Raw genomic sequence first — 21,632 nt, 5'->3', positions numbered from 1 at the left:
GAGACTGGTCATGTAACTGCAGTGTGGCTCAAAACAAATGAAAACAAATACACAAATTCAAGGATGCCTCCTCTGTAGGTTGGGTCCTTCTGACAGGCAGCCAGTGGGCAAATGTCACAGCAACAGTCCCACCGTCACTAATCCTCAACACACACAACAATTAAAAAAACTGGCATGGATGTTAAACAGCCTTTTATACAGAACATGTATGCATTACTGTCCATTGATGGAACATGTTCCAGTGCTAATAACATTACGCTAGCAGCAAATAGTTATATATTTAAATGCATATTGCACAAACATCCATCCATTTTCTGTCTACAGCATCTCAGATGCGGGCACTTTGAGTGTCTTAAGAACACCTTTGAAGGATCCTGGACATTGGAATAGTCCTTCAGTGAGATTTGGTGATGTGGCATCCTAAAAATAGCAGCTGTTAAGGACCTTTCCTTGACTTAGAAAGGCTCGTTACACCCAGACTCATAGTAAACCCAATCAAAGTGCTTCTGACTGGACTCACTTGTAGTCTTGTTTGCCATCTGTGAAGAGGTCCTGGCTGTCTGTGTCTGCAGCAGTGAGGTCCAGAGAAGCATCCATCCCTCCACTGCTCACTAACGCCCCCTGCAGACTGGTGCTGTACTGCTGCAGGCGGCGCCACAGATCATTGTAGAGTCGCAGCAGTTTAGGATACTCGCCTTCAAAAGCCTGCTTCAGGAAGAATGAGGCTACAGAGGAAAACAACCAAGCAGAGGCAAAGGAAAAAAGTAGGAAAAAAAACACATGCAGAGCACAGGTGAGTAGGAATTCTTTTACACGTGGACAGTTTCTCAAGAAGGACAGGGCCTTGATTTCATTTCAAAACTAATTATGTGCTCACTTGCTCTCTCTCTCTCAGAGCGAGAGGAGAAGATCAATACCAGTCTGGTGTTTAGTGATCAGCTTCATCACAAAAATAATCATAGCCAGGGCTTAGCTCAGCTTGGCATGAAAACTGAAAACATGGGGAAAGAGCTCATCTCCAGAGTTTAACGCAGGTCTTATACTGGAGATGAGTAATCCACACAGTGTGTATTTAACACGAACATTAACAGAAACATACAAATGACAACTCATGGTTTCAGGAGGAGCTACATGCTGAAACTAATTCTTCCTTCGGTGCATCCGTCCGGTCACTACCTCTGTGCAGTGTCACCGACTACAGTTCAGATGGTAAACATGCCTCCAGGAATCTGCACGCAGCCCCTGCACGTGCACGTGCACGTGCACGGTGGATGCAATCACTTAGTCCCCCTGAAAGCTCTCTGTTTGCATGTTAAACTCATGAGATGCTAACAAGATGTGCAAGATTCAGAGCTTTTAGGTGAGTTAATGAAACCTTACTGTCAGTGAGGGGGAAAAATCTTTCATATTCCAGCACAATGAAACTGCACAAACAGCCAAAGAAAGCAGGGCAAGCACACAACATTTACTATGACATAGAGTTTACTGTTTACTGAGAGAAAATTAAGTTATAACAACGTGGACTTTGAATGCAGACTGCTGGTGAGCCAGTATGTTGCCTTTCAGTTCACAGAAATGTGTGGTCCACAAGAGGAAACCACCAAATGAGGAGAAGTGGAATAATCTGAATAAAGACAAAGGAAACACAGAGAATAATGTTTTCCTTCAGAGGTGTATCAATTTTCAAGACAGGGCTTGAAAACAGCAAGACCCCACCCATATATCAGCTGGTTACTATGTTACTAAGTTCTTTGAAATAATTTCGTCACAGCTTAAAGATCTCGTTGTGCAGTATTTTCAAAACAGAGAACTTTGCTCTCAGACTGCACGTTGACACGTGGCTCCTAGAGTTTTTAAAAGTCGAATCAGTTTGGGTTCGGGAAGCAGACACCCTCTCCACCTTTAAGAGTAGGCAGAAAACTTTCCTTTTTCATAAAGCTCATAGATAGGGGTGACTCAGATGACCCTGAACGTATCCCTTTGTAGTGCTGCTATAGGCCAAGACTGCTGCACCTCCCATGATGCACTTCTCCTAGCTCTACCCTCTTTTCCTCTCTCCACGTGCATACAACATTATTGTTGTTATTAACTTGAGTTGGTATCCCTGGCCTGGTGTTATGGCGCTTGTTATCCTCTCTTTCCCGTCCTCTCAAGCAGGTTGAGGTAAATGGCCGCCCCTCCTGGTTCTGGTTCTGTTAAAGGTTTCTTCCAGTTAAAAAGGGAGGTTTTTTCTTCCCACTGTCGCCTTGTGCATGCTCAGGATGGGGAACTGAATTGGAGAGATGTTTTGATGTAATCTGTTGGTTTCTTTGACCAGGCTTCTTTTTTTTCCTTTAAACTGACTCAGTTTGAATTGGGCTAGTTTGGAAATGAATGAATTTGATTTGATTGGATTATGATCGTATTACAGTAAATTGGATTGTAATTGGCTTGATTTGGACTATATCTTTGTGCCTTGAAATTAGATTTGTTGCAACGCTCTTGATAAATAAAACTTGATTTGAAGTGAATTCCACTTGATTTTTGTGACTTGACGTGCGTCGCATGTGAAGTGCGTTTGAAAAACAGAGCTGTGCGAGCAAGTCTGTCTCTGTCAGTCTGTATGAGTCATCAAAACTATTTCAACTGTTTCACGTTACAAAAACAACAAAAAAGGCTTAAAAGTGAAGCTGAGAAGTTGAAACTGTGTAATTCTGCTTGTTCATGCATAACCGCACTTCTTGTACAACTTCTTCTAATGTTTTTGCTGCGGTATTCCATTGTCTCAGTAGAGACACCTACTGTTTAGGAAAATAACTGCAGTGAGTCCAACACATGAAGCACCAGTTTAAACGGTTATGGTGCTGTGTCGACATCACAGTTCACTCGCACAGTGATCAGTGCAGCAAATATAATGCTGGATGATTTTCATTTTAGCTTCATATGCCAATTTTTCATGTGTAAAGTAAACGTCAGGGAAGCAGATCTCTGCAAAATCCACCGTAAAAACATTTGTGGGCCATCATATTCACTTCATATCAGCAAAAATACACCTTTTCACCATAGTTTCAGTGGGCGGGTAACAAGTCAGAGAAATTACAAATGCATCTTTGTTGTAATGATGATGTTAATGAATAACACAACACTCTGTGTAGTATGTGTATTATCAGAAATGACTGTGCAGGTTGGTGGTGTGAATGCAAACATGAAGCCGAAACGCAGATGTTCAGCAAAGCACACACAGTGCTCCCGGTGTGGAGCTGGCGAAACACCACAGCTGAGCACATGCTGGTTGCCGAGTCCCATTCTGTCAAACTGCAGCTTGTGAAATAAACTGCTGCACCGCAAACCAAAGCTTCTAGATCAGGGATGTCCTCGAGGGGAGCTGTCCTGCAGGTTTTAGATGTTTCCCTGCTTCAGCACACCTGATTCAGACGAAATGGATCTCTTCAAAAGATTGCTAAGTTCTGCACAAGCCAGCTAATGATGCATTGATCTTAATCAGGTGTGCAGAAGCAGGGAAACATCTAAAACCTGCAGGACAGCGCCCCTCGAATACCGGATGTGGACATCCCTGTTCTAGATGTTTCAATGCATCACTCTGTGTGTGGATTGAGTTACTGTCAACTGGAAACAGCAAGTTAGGTGAGAAAAAATAGCAAAAATCTTCTAAAAAATGTCCCAATCATGTGGGAAGTGTTTGCATTGTGGTTAATGTTGGTGCCATAGATTTAACTTCTGTCCACCCCGTCAGTAAATGGTACTCATACAGAGGAAGTAAGCTGTTTTTCCACACAAATCTATCTACATCTGGTACTCCATTGAATATTTGGAGCAACAAGACAGTTTTATGGGTTTTATAGGTTTGTGACAACACCTATAATGGCACATGGGTATCAGATGCATCACGGTCCTGCTCAAAAGGATACATTCAGTTCTGCTTTTGTTGACTGGGAGAAGAATCTAAAACCTTGTCAGCAATGACAAAGAAAAGAAAAGAAAGCTGAACATGGCTCTGCATCAGTGGCCTTTTATATTTCTGTTGGAGTATTTTCACAGAAACAGACACACACAGACTGAGAGAATGTGCAGGTTTTTCAGTAAAATGAGTTTCAGGCCAAGTATGTTAAGCAAGCAGCCAAAACCTCCTCTTCTGTTCTCACTTTGTTATTCCATTTAATCAGACAACTCTGTGCTGAAACGCCTCTGTGTGTGTGTGTGTGTGTGTGGTTGTGTGTTAGAGAGAGGCCATTGTTGGAATAATTAGGCCTTTTTTCTGAGTCCTACTCTTCAAAAGATTCACACATACCACCCACCATCCATCTACCCCTCTTATTTTTCAAAGTGTGTGTGTGTGTGTCACAACTAACTGTAGACAAAATGTAGTGATGTGGTGGAACAATAGACGGATAATTTGGGGGGGGGGCTACCAATGCAAAGCAGATCTAAATGATCCAGTTCCTTAAAATACTATTTAAGTGCCTAGAGATGACAATTATAAATAAATATATATAAATAAAACTGAATTGAATTTATTTACAGTTTTCAACGTTCCTGCAGCTTTTGGTTCATATTCCTCTTTTTCTGCTATGATCGGTTTGTTTTATTCATGATAAATTTGCCAAAGGGTTGTTCCATTGTCTAAAAACGCTGAGTTCTACTAACACTCCTAAACTTCTGGCTGTTTATCACTCACAGCTCCATCAATTTCCTACTGTCAGCTTAGCTCTTGTTACAGCCTGATCATTATGGATATTATGGCTCACAACACAAAGCCTCTCCACTTGTTGTTTGTGGTTGCCCAAACTGGCAGTATGCAGCAGGTACAAAGGGTGCTTTGATCCCTGCGGGGTACTTTATTATGTCTGGTCCAGTCTGAGTTTAGCAAAACGTCTTAGGAAGAAACCAAAAAGAGAACCCATCAGGCCCCACAGACTACCAGTAGACACGAGAGACGCACAGATGAGCTGCTTAAGTTCACACAACGCAGCACTGCTTAAAATTCTCTCCCTACACAAGTGTGTTACCATGGTTACATCAAGTGAATATACATTATTTGATATATTCAGACTGATTCTAAGACTGAACAGTTCATATTCTACAGATGGGATTCTTTTTGAAGCCTCGTCGGATGACTGATTACAGTCAGAACACCTTTTGCATACGAACATCCTCCTGAGCAGAGTGGTCATCTGTTCTGCATCACTGGTACCCTCCTCTTAATGTGTAAATGCAGCAGGTGAGGTGTGAAGCGGGATGAGCGGCAGGCTTACCCTCAGTTGCTCTGTGAAACTCATCGCTGAGTGTGCTGGTTACATCAGTCCAAAAGGTGTAGAGAATATCAGGCTGAGCATCCTGTCATCGAGTAGGCAGAAGACAAACACACATTATCTGGTGGTCATCACACAAGCCCTAACCATCCGATGACTGCATGAGAAAACACTGTCTTGGCCCACTGAAGTTTCTGAAATCAAACGGGCTCTAAGCTGCACTGACAAGCTTCACTTGGCCTCAATGCTGCTTTTCCTTCACATTTGAAACTTTGGATTTATAACCGTAAACATGTTTTCACTGTGTTGCCGTGGTGAGCACGTTCACTCACAGCACCAAGGTTCCTGGTTTGAATCTGAGTCAGGTTATTTCTGGATTAAGCTTGTGTGTTATTTTTGACCAGGATCTGTCCTTTTGACTTACATAAAACAGGTTTCTTGGACCGCCTTCTTTCACCTTCGTAAAATTGCCTAAATTCAGAACATCCTTTCTCAGAGTGATGCAGAAAAACTGGTCCATGCATTTGGTACTTCAACATTGAACTTCTGTAATTCTTTATTATTGTGATGTCCCAAAGATTCTCAGAAAAGCCTGAAAAGAGATCACATTTCTCCAATTCTAGTTTATCTTCTTTGGTTCCCTGTTAAATCCGGAATAGCATTTAAAAATCTTCCCTACATATAAATCTCCATAACAAATGTCTTCTTCGTGTATAACTATCTGTGCGTGTAGCATATATATTCATTGAAAAAAAAGTCAACATTCTCTTTGCAGACATAATACAATGAGGCAAATCCTACAACACATGACATTAAATATTAAAAATAATTAAAAAGAACATGGCAGCACAGCTTAAGTTTGTAAAAACTAAGAGACCTGTGGAACAATGTCCTTTGGACAGACTAAACCAAGTCATAATGACAGCATATCAGCACAAACACCTCATACCAACCGTTAAGCACAGAGGTGATGATTTGGGCACCTTAAAAGTATTCAAGAGTCAAATATGAGGCCGTCTATCCGACAGCTAAAGCTTGGCAGGAGGATCATGTTAGCATTAATGAATCAACTCCCTCTGACTATTTAAATGTTCATGTTCCTCGAACCACAGGCAGAGAAGGAGTGGCAGCTATCTTCAGATCAGGGTTACTAATCAGTCCTAGTCCCAAGATTAGTTTTAGCTCTTTTGAATCTCTGATTCTCAGTTTTTCCCACCCAAAGTGGAAATCACAAAAACCTCTTGTGTTTGTTGTTGTGTATCATCCACCTGGCCCTTATTCTGAGTTTCTGTCTGAATTCTCAGAGTTTTTATCCCAGTTAGTGCTGAGTACAGATAAAGTCATTGTAGTGGGTGACTTTAATATTCATGTAGATGTTGAAAATGACAGCCTAAATATTAACTTTAATTCTATATTAGACTCTATTGGATTTTCTCAAAGTGTTCACAGACCTACTCACTGCCTTAATCACACCATTGACCTTGTGCTGACTTATGGCATTGAGAGTGAACAGTTAACAGTGTTCCCTCATAACCCTGTCTTGTCTGACCATTTTTTAATAACTTTTGAATTTACATTACTTGACTACACGGTTTCTGAGAAGAATTCTACATATAGAAGGTGTCTGTCAGAGAATGCTGTAACCAGATTTAAAGAGTTGATTTCATCATCCTTTTCTTCACTGCCATGTGCTGATATGACAGAGGACGGCTACCTAAATTTTACTCCAGTAGAAATTGACTCTCTTGTTGACAGCACTACAGCTTCAATGCGTACAACACTGGACAATGTTGCCCCTCTGAAAAGGAAGGTAATCAGTCAGAAGAGGTTGGCTCCTTGGTATAATTCACAGCTGCGTGCGTTAAAGCAGACTGCAAGAAAGCTGGAGAGACAGGGCAGTTCTTCTAATTTAGAAGAGTCTCAATTAGTCTGGAAAGATAGTTTAATAACGTATAAGAAAGCACTTCGTAAAGCTAGAACTGCTTATTATTCATTATTGATAGAAGGGAATAAGAATAAACCCAGGTTTCTTTTCAGCACTGTTGCCAGGCTGACAAAGAGTCCGAGCTCTGTTGAGCCATGTATTCCTTTAACTCTCAGCAGTGATGATTTCATGAGATTCTTCATCAATAAAATTGTTTCTATTAGAGAGAAGATTAATGGAATCCTTCCCATTATTATCACTGATGTATCATCAAGGAGAGCAGCTTTAGAAGTATCTTTCGAACCTGAATTGTATTTAGACAGCTTCTGTCCCGTTGATCTTTCGGAGCTAACAACAGCAATAGTCTCTTCTAAACCATCAACTTGTATGTTAGACTCAATCCCAACCAGACTGTTCAAGGAGGTTTTCCCCTTAATTGACACTTCCATATTGGATTTGATCAATCGGTCTTTGTTGACAGGATATGTACCTCAGACTTTTAAGATTGCTGTAATTAAACCTTTACTTAAAAAAAAACTACTCTTGATTCAGAAGTGTTGGCTAATTATCGACCTATATCCAATCTCCCTTTTTTGTCTAAAGTTCTTGAAAAAATAGTTGCAGTTCAACTTTGTGATAATTTACATAGAAATAATCTGTTTGAAGAGTTTCAGTCAGGATTCAGAGTGCATCATAGCACAGAAACAGCACTGGTGAAAGTTACCAATGATCTCCTGTTAGCTTCTGATAGCGGACTTGTTTCTGTGCTTGTCCTGTTGGATCTCAGTGCTGCATTTGATACGATCAATCACAGCATTCTGTTACAGAGACTTGAACATGTTATTGGGATTAAAGGAACTGCATTAGGCTGCTTTAAGTCATATTTATCTGATAGATTTCAGTTTGTTCTTGTAAATGAAGAATCTTCCTCACACGTTGGAGTAAGTCATGGAGTTCCTCAGGGTTTTGTGCTTGGACCAATTCTTTTTACTTTATACATGCTTCCATTAGGTAACATTATCAGACAGCATGGCATACATTTCCATTGTTATGCTGATGATACTCAGCTGTACTTATCTATGAAACCAGATGAAACCAATAGGTTGGTCAGACTACAAGCCTGTCTTAAAGACATAAAGACCTGGATGACTCAGAACTGTCTGCTTTTAAATTCAGACAAAACTGAAGTTGTTCACTTTGGACCTGAGCGCTTCAGGGAGAAATTGTCTAGTTATATAGTTACTCTAGATGGTATTTCCTTGGCTTCTAGTTCTACAGTGAGGAACCTTGGAGTTATTTTTGACCAGAATTTATCATTTGACGCACATATAAAACTGGTTTCTAGGACTGCCTTCTTTCACCTTCGTAATATTGCTAAAACCAGGAACATCCTGTCTCAGGGTGATGCAGATAAACTAGTTCATGCATTTGTTACTTCAAGATTGGACTACTGTAATTCCTTATTATTGGGCTGTCCCACATATTCTCTGAAAAGCCTCCAGCTGATCCAAAATGCTGCAGCCAGAGTTCTGATGAGAACTAACAGGAGAGATCATGTTTCTCCAGTTTTAGCTTCTCTTCATTGGCTCCCTGTTAAATTCAGAATAGAATTTAAGATTCTTCTCCTCACATATAAAGCTCTTAATAACCAAGCTCCATCATATCTTAAAGATCTCATTGTAGATATTTTCCTAACAGAGCACTTCGCTCCCAAACTGCAGGTTTACTTGTTGTTCCCAGAGTTTCTAAAAGTAGAATGGGAGGTAGAGCCTTCAGTTATCAGGCCCCTCTCTTGTGGAATAAGCTGCCAGTAAATGTCCGGGAAGCAGACACCCTTTCCACTTTTAAGATTCGGCTTAAAACTTTTCTTTTTGATAAAGCTTATAGTTAGGGATGGCTCAGGTAATCCTGAAACATCCCATAGTTAAGCTGCTATAGGCTTAGACTGCTGGGGGACCTCATCTGTCACACCTTTCCTCACTTTGCTCTCTTTTTCCCCCAGTTTAATTTCTCAAATGATTTTATGTATTGTGGTTATTAACTTGTGTTTCCCTGTTCCAACAGGTATCCTTTGAATGGTGTTATGGTGTTTTTCTCCCCTCTTTTCTGTCTTCTCAAACCCCAGCTGGTCGAGGCGGATGGCCACCCTTCCTGAGTCTGTTTGTGATCATCATATTGATATATTTTGTCTTACAGAAACCTGGCTGCAGCAGGAGGATCATGTTAGCATTAATGAATCAACTCCCTCTGACTATTTAAATGTTCATGTTCCTAGAACCACAGGTAGAGGAGGAGGAGTGGCAGCTATCTTCAGATCAGGGTTACTAATCAGTCCTAGACCCAAGATTAGTTTTAGCTCTTTTGAATCTCTGATTCTCAGTTTTTCCCACCCAAAGTGGAAATCACAAAAATCTCTTGTGTTTGTTGTTGTGTATCGTCCACCTGGCCCTTATTCTGAGTTTCTGTCTGAATTCTCAGAGTTTTTATCCCAGTTAGTGCTGAGTACAGATAAAGTCATTGTAGTGGGTGACTTTAATATTCATGTAGATGTTGAAAATGACAGCCTAAATATTAACTTTAATTCTATATTAGACTCTATTGGATTTTCTCAAAGTGTTCACAGACCTACTCACTGCCTTAATCATACCCTTGACCTTGTGCTGACTTATGGCATTGAGAGTGAACAGTTAACAGTGTTCCCTCATAACCCTGTCTTGTCTGACCATTTTTTAATAACTTTTGAATTTACATTACTTGACTACACGGTTTCTGAGAAGAATTCTACATATAGAAGGTGTCTGTCAGAGAATGCTGTAACCAGATTTAAAGAGTTGATTTCATCATCCTTTTCTTCACTGCCATGTGCTGATATGACACAGGATGGCTACCTAAATTTTACTCCAGTAGAACTTGACTCTCTTGTTGACAGCACTACAGCTTCAATGCGTACAACACTGGACAATGTTGCCCCTCTGAAAAGGAAGGTAATCAGTCAGAAGAGGTTGGCTCCTTGGTATAATTCACAGCTGCGTGCGTTAAAGCAGACTGCAAGAAAGCTGGAGAGACAGTGGCGTTCCTCTAATTTAGAAGAGTCTCAATTAGTCTGGAAAGATAGTTTAATAACGTATAAGAAAGCACTTCGTAAAGCTAGAACTGCGTATTATTCATTATTGATAGAAGAGAATAAGAATAATCCCAGGTTTCTTTTCAGCACTGTTGCCAGACTGACAAAGACTCCGAGCTCTGTTGAGCCATGTATTCCTTTAACTCTCAGCAGTGATGATTTCATGAGATTCTTCATCAATAAAATTGTTTCTATCAGAGAGAAGATTAATGGAATCCTTCCCATTATTATCACTGATGTATCATCAAGTAGAGCAGCTTTAGAAGTATCTTTCGAACCTGAATTGTATTTAGACAGCTTCTGTCCAGTTGATCTTTCTGAGCTAACAACAGCAATAGTCTCTTCTAAACCATCAACTTGTATGTTAGACCCAATCCCAACCAGACTGTTCAAGGAGGTTTTCCCCTTAATTGACACTTCCATATTGGATTTGATCAATCGGTCTTTGTTGATAGGATATGTACCTCAGACTTTTAAGGTTGCTGTAATTAAACCTTTACTTAAAAAACCTACTCTTGATTCAGAAGTGTTGGCTAATTATCGACCTATATCCAATCTCCCTTTTTTGTCCAAAGTTCTTGAAAAAATAGTTGCAGTTCAACTTTGTGATCATTTACATAGAAATAATCTGTTTGAAGAGTTTCAGTCAGGATTCAGAGTGCATCATAGCACAGAAACGGCACTGGTGAAAGTTACCAATGATCTCCTGTTAGCTTCTGATAGCGGACTTGTTTCTGTGCTTGTCCTGTTGGATCTCAGTGCTGCATTTGATACGATCGATCACAGCATTCTGTTACAGAGACTTGAACATGTTATTGGGATTAAAGGAACTGCATTAGGCTGGTTTAAGTCATATTTATCTGATAGATTCCAGTTTGTTCTTGTAAATGAGGAATCTTCCTCACACGTTGGAGTAAGTCATGGAGTTCCTCAGGGTTCTGTGCTTGGACCGATTCTTTTTACTTTATACATGCTTCCATTAGGTAACATTATCAGACAGCATGGCATAAATTTCCATTGTTATGCTGATGATACTCAGCTGTACTTATCTATGAAACCAGATGAAACCTACAGGTTGGTCAGGCTACAAGCCTGTCTTAAAGACATAAAGACCTGGATGACTCAGAACTGTCTGCTTTTAAATTCAGACAAAACTGAAGTTGTTCTCTTTGGACCTGAGCGCTTCAGGGAGAAATTGTCTAGTTATATAGTTACTCTAGATGGTATTTCCTTGGCTTCTAGTTCTACAGTGAGGAACCTTGGAGTTATTTTTGACCAGAATTTATCATTTGACGCACATATAAAACTGGTTTCTAGGACTGTCTTCTTTCACCTTCGTAATATTGCCAAAATCAGGAACATCCTGTCTCAAGGTGATGCAGAGAAACTAGTTCATGCATTTGTTACTTCAAGATTGGACTACTGTAATTCCTTATTATTGGGCTGTCCCACATATTCTCTGAAAAGCCTCCAGCTGATCCAAAATGCTGCAGCCAGAGTTCTGATGAGAACTAACAGGAGAGATCATGTTTCTCCAGTTTTAGCTTCTCTTCATTGGCTCCCTGTTAAATTCAGAATAGAATTTAAGATTCTTCTCCTCACATATAAAGCTCTTACTGACCGAACTCCATCATATCTTAAAGATCTCATTGTACAATATTTTCCTAACAGAGCACTTCGCTCCCAAACTGCAGGTTTACTTGTTGTTCCCAGAGTTTCTAAAAGTAGAATGGGAGGTAGAGCCTTCAGTTATCAGGCCCCTCTCTTGTGGAATAAGCTGCCAGTAAATGTCCGGGAAGCAGACACCCTTTCCACTTTTAAGATTAGGCTTAAAACTTTTCTTTTCGATAAAGCTTATAGTTAGGGATGGCTCAGGTAATCCTGAAACATCCCATAGTTAAGCTGCTATAGGCTTAGACTGCTGGGGGACCTCATCTGTCACACCTTTCCTCACTTTGCTCTCTTTTTCCCCCTGTTTAATTTCAAAATTGATTTTATGTACATGTGACATTATTGTGGTTATTAACCTATGTTTCCCTGTTCCAACAGATATCCTTTGAATGGCGTTATGGTGTTTTTCCCCCCTCTTTTCCCTCTTTTCTGTCTTCTCAAACCCCAGCTGGTCGAGGCGGATGGCCACCCTTCCTGAGTCTGGTTCTGCCAGAGGTTTCTTCCTGTTAAAAGGGAGTCGTTCCTTTCCACAGTTGCCACAGGCACGCTCAGGACGGGAGATTGGACTGAAGACACATTTCGGTGCAATCTGTTGGTTTCCTTAGCTAGGATATTAATTTTTTTAATTAGCTCTATATGAATTAATTGGATTATGATTACAATGAATTGAATTCCAATTGGCTTGAATTGGACTATATTACTTAAGTGCCTTGAGATGACAATTGTTGTAATCTGGCGCTATATAAATAAAATTGAATTGAATTGAATTGAATTGTTTCTGCCAGAGGTTAAAAGGGAGTCGTTCCTTTCCACAGTCGCCACAGGCACACTCAGGACGGGAGATTGGACTGAAGACCAGTTTCGGTGCAATCTGTTGGTTTCCTTAGCTAGGATATTATTTTTTTTTTAATTGGCTCTATATGACTTAATTGGATTATGATTACAATTAATTGAATTCCAATTGGCTTTAATTGGACTATATTATTTAAGTGCCTTGAGATGACAATTGTTGTAATCTGGCGCTATATAAATAAAATTGAATTGAATTGAATTGGCTCAAACTGGGTCATCAACAGGACAATGATCCCAAACACAGCAGAAAATCTACAACTGAATGTCTGAAAAAGAGAAGGATCAAGTTGTTGCAGTGGTTCAGTTCAAGTCCAGACCTCAACCTAAATTAAATGCTGCGTTAGGAACTTAAGAGAGCTGTGCATAAACGAATGCTGCAAACCTGAATGAACTGAAGCGACGCTGTAAAGGAAAATGGGCAAAAATTCGGCAGAGAAAGATGACGTCATAGAGAAAGTGATTACTTCAAGTTATTGCGGCTAAAGGTGGTTCTACAACCTGTTTAATCCCGGGGTGGACTTTGTTTTTCACTCACCGCTTCTGCATTTCGTCCCACTTTTTGCTTAGTAAATGAAGACACTGTGTAATATGTAATGAGTTGTTGCCCATCTGAGGTTGGATGCATCTCATTTTAAGAGCTGACAAGAACAAGCTGATTTTTCATTAGGTCCTGGTATGCAAAACCTAAGAAATGAAAGAGGATGTACTTTTTCTCCCCACAACACTGTATGTGCACTTTCTACACCTGCAAACTTCAAGCAAGGGCTAAAACATTATTAGGAACTGTGGAGGCTTTAACAAATCAGATAGAAGACAAAGCCTCATTACACTTAGGTTTAGAAACCAGCAGGGACATGAGAAAAAAATCAACTGTAACACTGAAACGCAACTATAGGCTGGCAGAGGGGACTGGAGACATACAGTCTTATCGCTCAGTGTGGGTTAATAGCCTGGCTGCATCATTCTGAGCTCACAGTAACATGGGACTTATGTCTCCTGCTGAAAGCTTAATGAGGGCAGTTCCAAAAAAACCCAGCCTGGAGAAACCAGCCTAGTCTATTAATGCTGTTATATACAACAGTTAGTGTTTGTGAATGCTCTTGCAACTCTGTCCATCCTTTCTAAACAGCACAGGGATCTACAAACGTCAGCTGAGGATATCAAACCGCTGACAATATCAATAAAAGTAACTGTTTGGAAATTCAGCCAAAAACTGTGGCTGTTTTTCCTCATATTGTGCAGCCACAACCTCCAATGAGTGGGTGGACGGTGCGGTGATTATCACACTGAGAAACTGCGATTGAGGGAGGAGAAAGCAAACGGTCCCAAGAGCCTGGGCAAGACGAGTGCACAGGAACACACTGATCCGTGCGACTGCGTGTAAACGAGTATTTAGGATGGATCAAGTGGCTATTTCTAAATGACAAACTTTCAGTCTGACGACACTCACAATAACAATATACAAAGAAGTGTATTTCCAGCTCATTTGCTACAGTCTGTGCCTCACAAATCTGAAGCCTTCACTTACACAAAATTAGCAGGAATGAGTTTAGTCGAGCTGCCCTACAAACTGCTGCCAACTGATATGTTGATGTTTCTGTGAAAGCGCTCATGTCCAGGATAGAGAGGACGATGGTGCAGCTGCTCTGCTGAGGAGCCTTGCATTTAGACATGTCATTATGTCTCCAATCACACCTCCATCGCTGGGTAATTGGTGAGAGCTTTGTTTCCATAGTAACAGTCTCATGCTGATTTCTACTACTAAGCTTTGCTGTGGAGGTAAGACAGTAGAACGCTGCTGATGGCCGCTGCTAATGTGTTAATGACTGCCATGGTTACCACTAATACTAATAACTACTATTACTGATGGAGCTGATCGTTTTCTGCTATTGATGCGTGTCTTTGCAGCACTCATTCCACCTGGACTTTTCCCTGGATGCGGGGTTTTTAACAGTCTTTGCTCCACAAATCGAGCTGTATGCTCATGAGTGCTTGAGCTCTGTTGCCTTGTTAATTTGCAGCAGGGGGACGGTGACAGAAGGAGAGAATTTAACCTCAATTTTGCATTCAAACTTTGAGAAGAATTGTAAACACCCTCTCCTGAAGTGACGTAAACATTTCTGACACTTTGATTTGGACCCTACTTGTTTCCATAGTTCATCTTACTTCCCACATCAATGTATTTTAAGAGCAGCCCACTTATAAGCAGCCTAATTTTATATAATTAGACACTTTTACCAGGCTATTAAACATACTTTTGACCTCCACACAAATAATACTGTAGTTTAAACTGCTGAGACAAGCGTTGGGTGCATAGAGAAGTTTTCTTGGTAACTACAGGGATACAACAGCCCAATAATAGATATAAAGTCCACCCACCTTGATGATCTCATCGATAAAGCATACATGACTGACAGGGTCTCTCTTCTTCATCAGAACCTTCTGCAAGTGCTGCACCTGAAACATTTGACACATATGACTTGTCTGTGATGTTAAAGACCTCAGTGGGGGATGGAGGAGGATCAGGAGTGAGTGTACCTGTCTGCATGCAGCACATATCTGGTCCATCAGTTTCTCCATGTTGGTCCAGAGAGCAGCACGGAAGGCTGCAGTGTTACCAGGTGTTGGCAGCACTGCTCTGCCAGGAGCACCTGAAAAGAGAACCAGCAGTGGTTTTGTCTTCATTCCAACTGAAACTTGTATAATATTCCTTTATTCCTCAACAAACATTGGAGAAGAGTACAGTTCAATTTACAAATTCAGTATCTGTAGAAAAAAAGGTTTTCTGACATACAAATTATAGGATTTGTTTTGCTTGTTGCCCATTTCACATTTAATTTGTCATCAAATATCATTAACAGATCAAAACCAACAATATTTCATCATCCAATGTGTTTCCTGTCTGAAAATAAAAAAAAAACTTTAAATGTAGATTTGTGAAGCCTTGTTTTATCTCCTGAAACTTTATCAAACGGGAAGTAAGCAGGGGCTTTCCTGAGGATTATTTTTGCACATTCAGTGCAGGACTCTTTAGTTAATCTAATATCGCATTACATCATTTTTTATATAATCCTAAAAAAAGAAATAGTGCAGAAAACACCCAGGAAAGACTGCTTCACCTCCCATGATCTGAAAATACTGTTAATTAGAGCAATGATGTAGAACCACATCAGCCATGAAAAGGACACATTCCTTCTGGCCACAAGTGACAATTCTCTATGGCCATGGTGTAATAATCTATTTTGGATTGAGCCAATTCTTGAACTAGGTCAACCTATAAAATAACACTTTTAGCTTTCTGTAATGAGGACAATGTACCCATTATGTGAGGGTGCTTAAGCAAAGCTCCTTTATGAATCACATCCTGGATGGGGCTTACCTTTTGGGTTAGTTGGCTGCGTCAGGCCCTTGATGTCAAGAGCTTTGGTGATGTTGTCCTTTATGGTGGTCCGGTAGCCCCCCACTACAGAACTAATGGTCTCTCTGAGACTTCCCAGGTTATAGAAGACTTGCAGGGCTGTGCCAACCTGGGTAGGGTTCTGATCCCCAAAGAGACAGAGAGGAGAAGTTTGCAGTCAGTGCTCATGACTGTTCCCAAAATGAAATCACTTAAACGGGTCTGGTAGTTCCAACCAAAGTTTTCCAGCAAGTGCAGAGACCATAGCAGTAGTTCAAAGTACATCCTACACCAGATTTAATGAGTAAGCAGCATGGTAGAGTCAAGAAGAGGAGAGGAAATGTATACAAAATACCCATAACCCCATTACATACCAGTCGAACATGCAAAAAATAAATAGTTCATAAATGCATAGTTAAAATGATTGGTTCCCCAGATCCAATCTAATATGTGAACTCTGATTTAAGATGAGCAGCAACCAGACCATTAGACACAAGCTCAATATTCGAGGACCCTGCTTCTTTAATTTTCTTCATTCTTTTTAAACAGGTACTTATTTCTGGGACCCAAAACGAAAGTAGGAAAGTATTTTCATGAATCCTAAAATAAATGGTGTTTATGAAGATAGCAGCTCTAATGGGCAATAATGGAATTCAGCCCATAGCACAGGCTGGTTCTGCAGCTTGTTCACCTCAGCTCTACAGAAAAGACTAGGAAATGCAGCCATCACCTCCTCCTATAGTCTCCACAATGATTTTAATGGCTGAGCATGGTAGCACTTTTTCACTGACCCCCCCCACCCATTTTTACTCCTGCTAGTTCTGTCAGTTCAGATGTTACAGTACATCTTCACACATTGACAAAGTTAAGCATCCTGAACTCAATAAATGGATTATCATGTTACCATACTGCCTCTTTTAACTAAAACAGTTTTCCATGCCCTGAGGAGACAAAAGATTTTGTGTCATTGATATTTTTGTCATATAACGGCAGAAGAACCAGGTGTTTATCATGACCAACACTGTTGATTCTGCGCAGAACACAGAAGCTGTTTCAGCACACATCTCTGGCTTATGGTAGAGGAAACACTTATCAGGCTGAAGACAAAGAGATGATATCCTAAGTTTGACAGAATCCTTTATAGGTCCTTAATATCCAGAGCATCCCAAGTTATTCACAACCAAACATCTGCCCCACTAAGAGTCCTTTTTTTTTTTTTTGGGTGAGTACCACGTGACTGATGCTTGATACTTTGTGGCGGCTGTAGCTGCAGGAGGGAGACTGGTTGTCTGCCAATCGCAAGGTTGGCAGTTCAATCCCCAGTTTTCCCAAACCACACTGAACCCCATACTGTCGCCAATGCTTATGCTTCCATCCATGTATGATAGAGAAAACTGTATAGACTAAGAAGTCTTTACAGACAGTTCCATTAAGGGATAGAAACAAAGAGAAAGATCAACCACAGAGACAGCTAAAGACACCCATGATGACAGGTAAAGTGCTTGTCTTGTTTAACATAGGGGGTAGCCAGCCTGGCTTTGTTCAAACAAATTAACCTGGAGCGGCTTGTCAAGGTGCCCGACTAAAATGCTGCACTTTGTCTTCACCTTCATTACCATAAACAGAAATGGGAAACACATGCTGCAACTGAAAGCCGCTGCTAAAACACCATACTGGTGAAAAGCAGTAAGGAGTAATGACTTCCAACCGTCCGTCATCGCTACAAGGTTGCCGAGCAACAACCAGAGATATTGCACATATAGTACTGGTTCCCATTCATGAAGAAACAATTTACTTTTATTTTGGGTGCTGATGAACAAAAGACTCCATTATCAGTGAACCACAGAGTCAGGATAGCAGATTCAGTCTTTGTGCTAAGCTAGGCTAACCTGCAGCCTCACTGCACCTCTGCACTGAACATGACGACATTAACCTCCTCATCACACCCCAAAAGGGGTCAACTACCCCTTTAAGTTATCTGAGGAAAGGGGTGGAGGAGTCGGGGTAAAGAGCAAAGAAGTATGATCTTAGCTAAGTGGGTCGGTTGAGCTCCCACTCAGCAGATGGGCTTCAGGGTCTCTGCTGATAAAATCAGAGAACCGAGGTGAAACTAGCTCCCACGTAACCCAGAAAACACATCCAACTGCTTACATAACATTCACATTAGAGTCCCTGGACCGATAGAAAAGTGAGTGCATACACTGTATATGTGCGTGTGTTTCTCTGGAGCCCCATATGTTCGCACACGTTACACAGTGACTATTCCAGCAGCGCCCAAAATACTTCCACTGAGGGTGGAATACACAGGGGAGGGAGACGTGCGTGTGCATGTGTATTTGGAGAAACAGCTTATTGCTGGAAGAGGGAGCAAAAAACTCCACTCAGCCCTATCCATGTGTAGTGGGTAATGTGGCCCTCTAATTATTTAATTAATCATGCCCTTTTTTAACAAGCTGACAAAAGTTCCTGGGGTCTTACTGAAATGTATGAGAAAAGCTTTGGTCAAAATATCTGCTGGTTTGAGCTAAGTGAAAGCTAACTGAGCTAACTGAAAAACTTATGGACACTGGCTGCATGTCATCATGGATACTGAACAGACTCCCTCTCACTCACACACACACACACACACACACACACACACACACACACACACACAACGTTTCTTTGATGTGACAGCATCCCTTTAAGAAGATGGCTTTCTGAGGCAGATGAAGCGCAGCAGCACTTCCATGTGCTCCCTCTCTCACAGACCTTGCTGCACTTCACAGAACAGCACATTCTGCAGATAATGTTCATGTTGGCTTTAGGCAGAATTGTATTCTCTCACTCTGGACTCGCCGTGTGTGAAAGGCAGTGCATGGGGGTGGGCTTATTTGTATCTGTGCTCAAACAGAGGTTCCTCAGTGGACAAAAGTAGAATTTATGATAATGACGTAGGTCTATGAGCACAATTTTTTAATGAAACACCTCAGCATCCTTCTGGAAGACCTGGATGGATTAAAATGGAATGTACTGGTAAGTTTAAGTCCATCCCTTCTCATTTGTGGTTCCATGATGCTGGGACGAGCTACCAAGGGCTACAAGAGTCCCCTCTCTACTGAGAAGACTCGGTTCCTCAGAAAATATATCTTTTCCTACCACCTCTAACACCCTAATATACCTAAACTGAACTCATTTGCACTTCTGAACTTATTCTACTCATACATTTAAATGCCAGATGCCAGAGTGTCTAACTGAAGTGAGGCTTCAATGTTTTTTTCTAATGTGTAAGAGCCTGCAAATGACCAAATGCAAGACAACATTTTATTTCATAAGTATAGTTTTGTGTGCATGTTGTGTACCTGGATCTCCATGCCCTGCTCCAGCAGTCTCTTGGCTTGGTTCTCCACCTCCAGCCTGGCTCTGCTGATCAGCAGCAGGTCGTTCTCTATCACCTCGATGCCGCTCAGATCCACACCTTGAGACAGGTAGTCTGCAGTGTGAAAACAAACATCAGCCCAGCTTAATTCGCTTAGTGTTTAAAGAGACATTATTCAAAGAGCAGCACACACAGTAGAATTGAAGTTTTGTAAATAATAAATAAAGTTCAGGACTCTTTTTTTTTTTTTAAACTTATGTTATCCTCAAGATGAGAGAAAATGAGGCAGAAGTAAAATAAGAACTGTATTTCAGGATGTGTCTTATCAATTTAAATAATAAGAATTAATTAATGATTGAATATTTGATTTCATAACTGAATAACTTAACAAAAAAGATTCCAACAAAGATGTAACCTCCCCGAAAACAAAGAAATAGATAGAAAAGAATAGATAAATACTGAATGGGATGGATACATAAATGTCAAATAACAAGCCTAAAACTAACTCAAAAACTGCTCTTCAAACAGGCCTGATATAGCCTGTTGGACCTTTTGGTCCTTTTGTCACTTTAGGGGATTTGGAAACAAGCAACAGCTTGAAGATCAGTGCTAATGACTGTTCAACACTCCATCGATCAGAGTTGTAGTCCGATGTATTTCACACCTCTGTCCCTTCATTTTGTCATTCATACTTGAAAGCTCGCATGAAATATTTAGGAAAAAGCATAGTAAGCATACCAACGGAGGCAAAAATTTAGCCAAAGGTTTTATATGTTGACAAAGTACCAACATGCAACACAAAAATTCCTAAACCTGAATAAACTGCCATAGATGCGGCAGCCATTACATCTGACATGCCAAAATGGTACTCGGATGAGCCAAAAACACTTTGTGGTTATCGCTCTTTCCATGTTAAACTACAAGCGTTTTAGATTCTACTATAAACCGTTTCTAAGTGCCTAAGAAATAAAACCTTTAAAGCTTTACATTATACTTGACACCACTTTCAATAACACAACTGCAGCTATAATCAAATTATGCATCAAGACTCTTAAATACTCGCATCCCAGAGGCTAGTTGTGCTCTCAGTCTGGTATCAGGGGCTGGGCAGTAGATGTCGACACTGCACAGACTCGAGCTGCACGACGCACCTTTTCTGAGCTACTCTGACACATTTCTGGGGAGTTGTTATGTTGTCCAGCTTTGAACGTTGGATACAGTCTAAAGAGTGGCTAAGGTTAAAGAGCCGACTGTCCATTTACTGCAAGAATGGCAGCCCCAACCCCTCCACACGCTGGGGTGTTTGAGGAAGACACTGTTCCGTTATTTGCTTTGGGGCATGAGTGTGTGAATGGGTGAATGTAATTTGTATTATATTTGGTTAAAAGCGCTACACGAGTACAGTCCATTCACCATTTATTATGCTCTGCTCCACTCTAAGAGAAGAGAGCAACAGTAGAGAAGTGTGAGAACCTTAAAACGATGTGCTTCTGATTCATTTTGAAGCATACTACCCTGTGTTAGCCACAGTAACCACACTTTATGGTACTACGTCTCACACGAGCAACTAGAAAACAACAAGTTTTGCCATAATAAAAGGGTAATTTAAGAAAAAATTGTTACTAAATCAGTAAGCAATAAGTGATTAGCCATCTTGTTCCGTCCCGTTTACGTTGCTTATCTCTGTCGGTGAAGCTGTCAACTTGCAGGTTTAAACTCATGAAAAATATACAACCATGATCATCTCTCCCTCTGTTCTCTGTAGGTTGTGAATCAGAGGATATTGTAGCTGTGATTAATATCTACAACAAGACTAATGAAACATGTTTATACACTCGATATCTATTTCAGTGCTCTGTATAATGATTAACAGAAAAGGTGAAACGCAGGTTATAACAATGTACTTACATGCATGCGCATGTATATTGACGTTACACATATGCCACATTAAAATCATTCTAAAAGTAAATTGGAAAAAGTAAACTGTATTACAAATAAAGTGAATAAACATTTTTTGTTTAAATCATAATAAAAAATATGATCATTTTTAGTCTTCT

At 40.5% G+C, this 21,632-nt stretch overlaps 1 protein-coding gene across 1 annotated transcript in view; it reads right to left on the bottom strand.

Annotated features, from left to right (window-relative positions):
- cog5 (component of oligomeric golgi complex 5) overlaps nucleotides 1-21,632 on the bottom strand; it is a 51,411-nt gene that overhangs the window by 7,820 nt on the left and 21,959 nt on the right. The window contains exons 7-12 of the mRNA XM_072377924.1: nucleotides 19,559-19,689; nucleotides 16,200-16,359; nucleotides 15,359-15,471; nucleotides 15,200-15,277; nucleotides 5,253-5,334; nucleotides 521-725 (exon numbers count right to left, since the gene is read on the bottom strand). Coding sequence (XP_072234025.1) covers nucleotides 521-725; nucleotides 5,253-5,334; nucleotides 15,200-15,277; nucleotides 15,359-15,471; nucleotides 16,200-16,359; nucleotides 19,559-19,689 — 769 coding nt within the window. The remainder of the gene's footprint in view (nucleotides 1-520; nucleotides 726-5,252; nucleotides 5,335-15,199; nucleotides 15,278-15,358; nucleotides 15,472-16,199; nucleotides 16,360-19,558; nucleotides 19,690-21,632) is intronic.

This window comes from Leuresthes tenuis, unplaced genomic scaffold (assembly GCF_036924035.1).
Source record: "Leuresthes tenuis unplaced genomic scaffold, fLeuTen1.0.hap1 SCAF_23, whole genome shotgun sequence".
NCBI lineage: Eukaryota > Metazoa > Chordata > Actinopteri > Atheriniformes > Atherinopsidae > Leuresthes > Leuresthes tenuis.
Note: the sequence above shows the minus strand (reverse complement) of the source record. Positions and strands in the feature narration are given on the sequence as shown.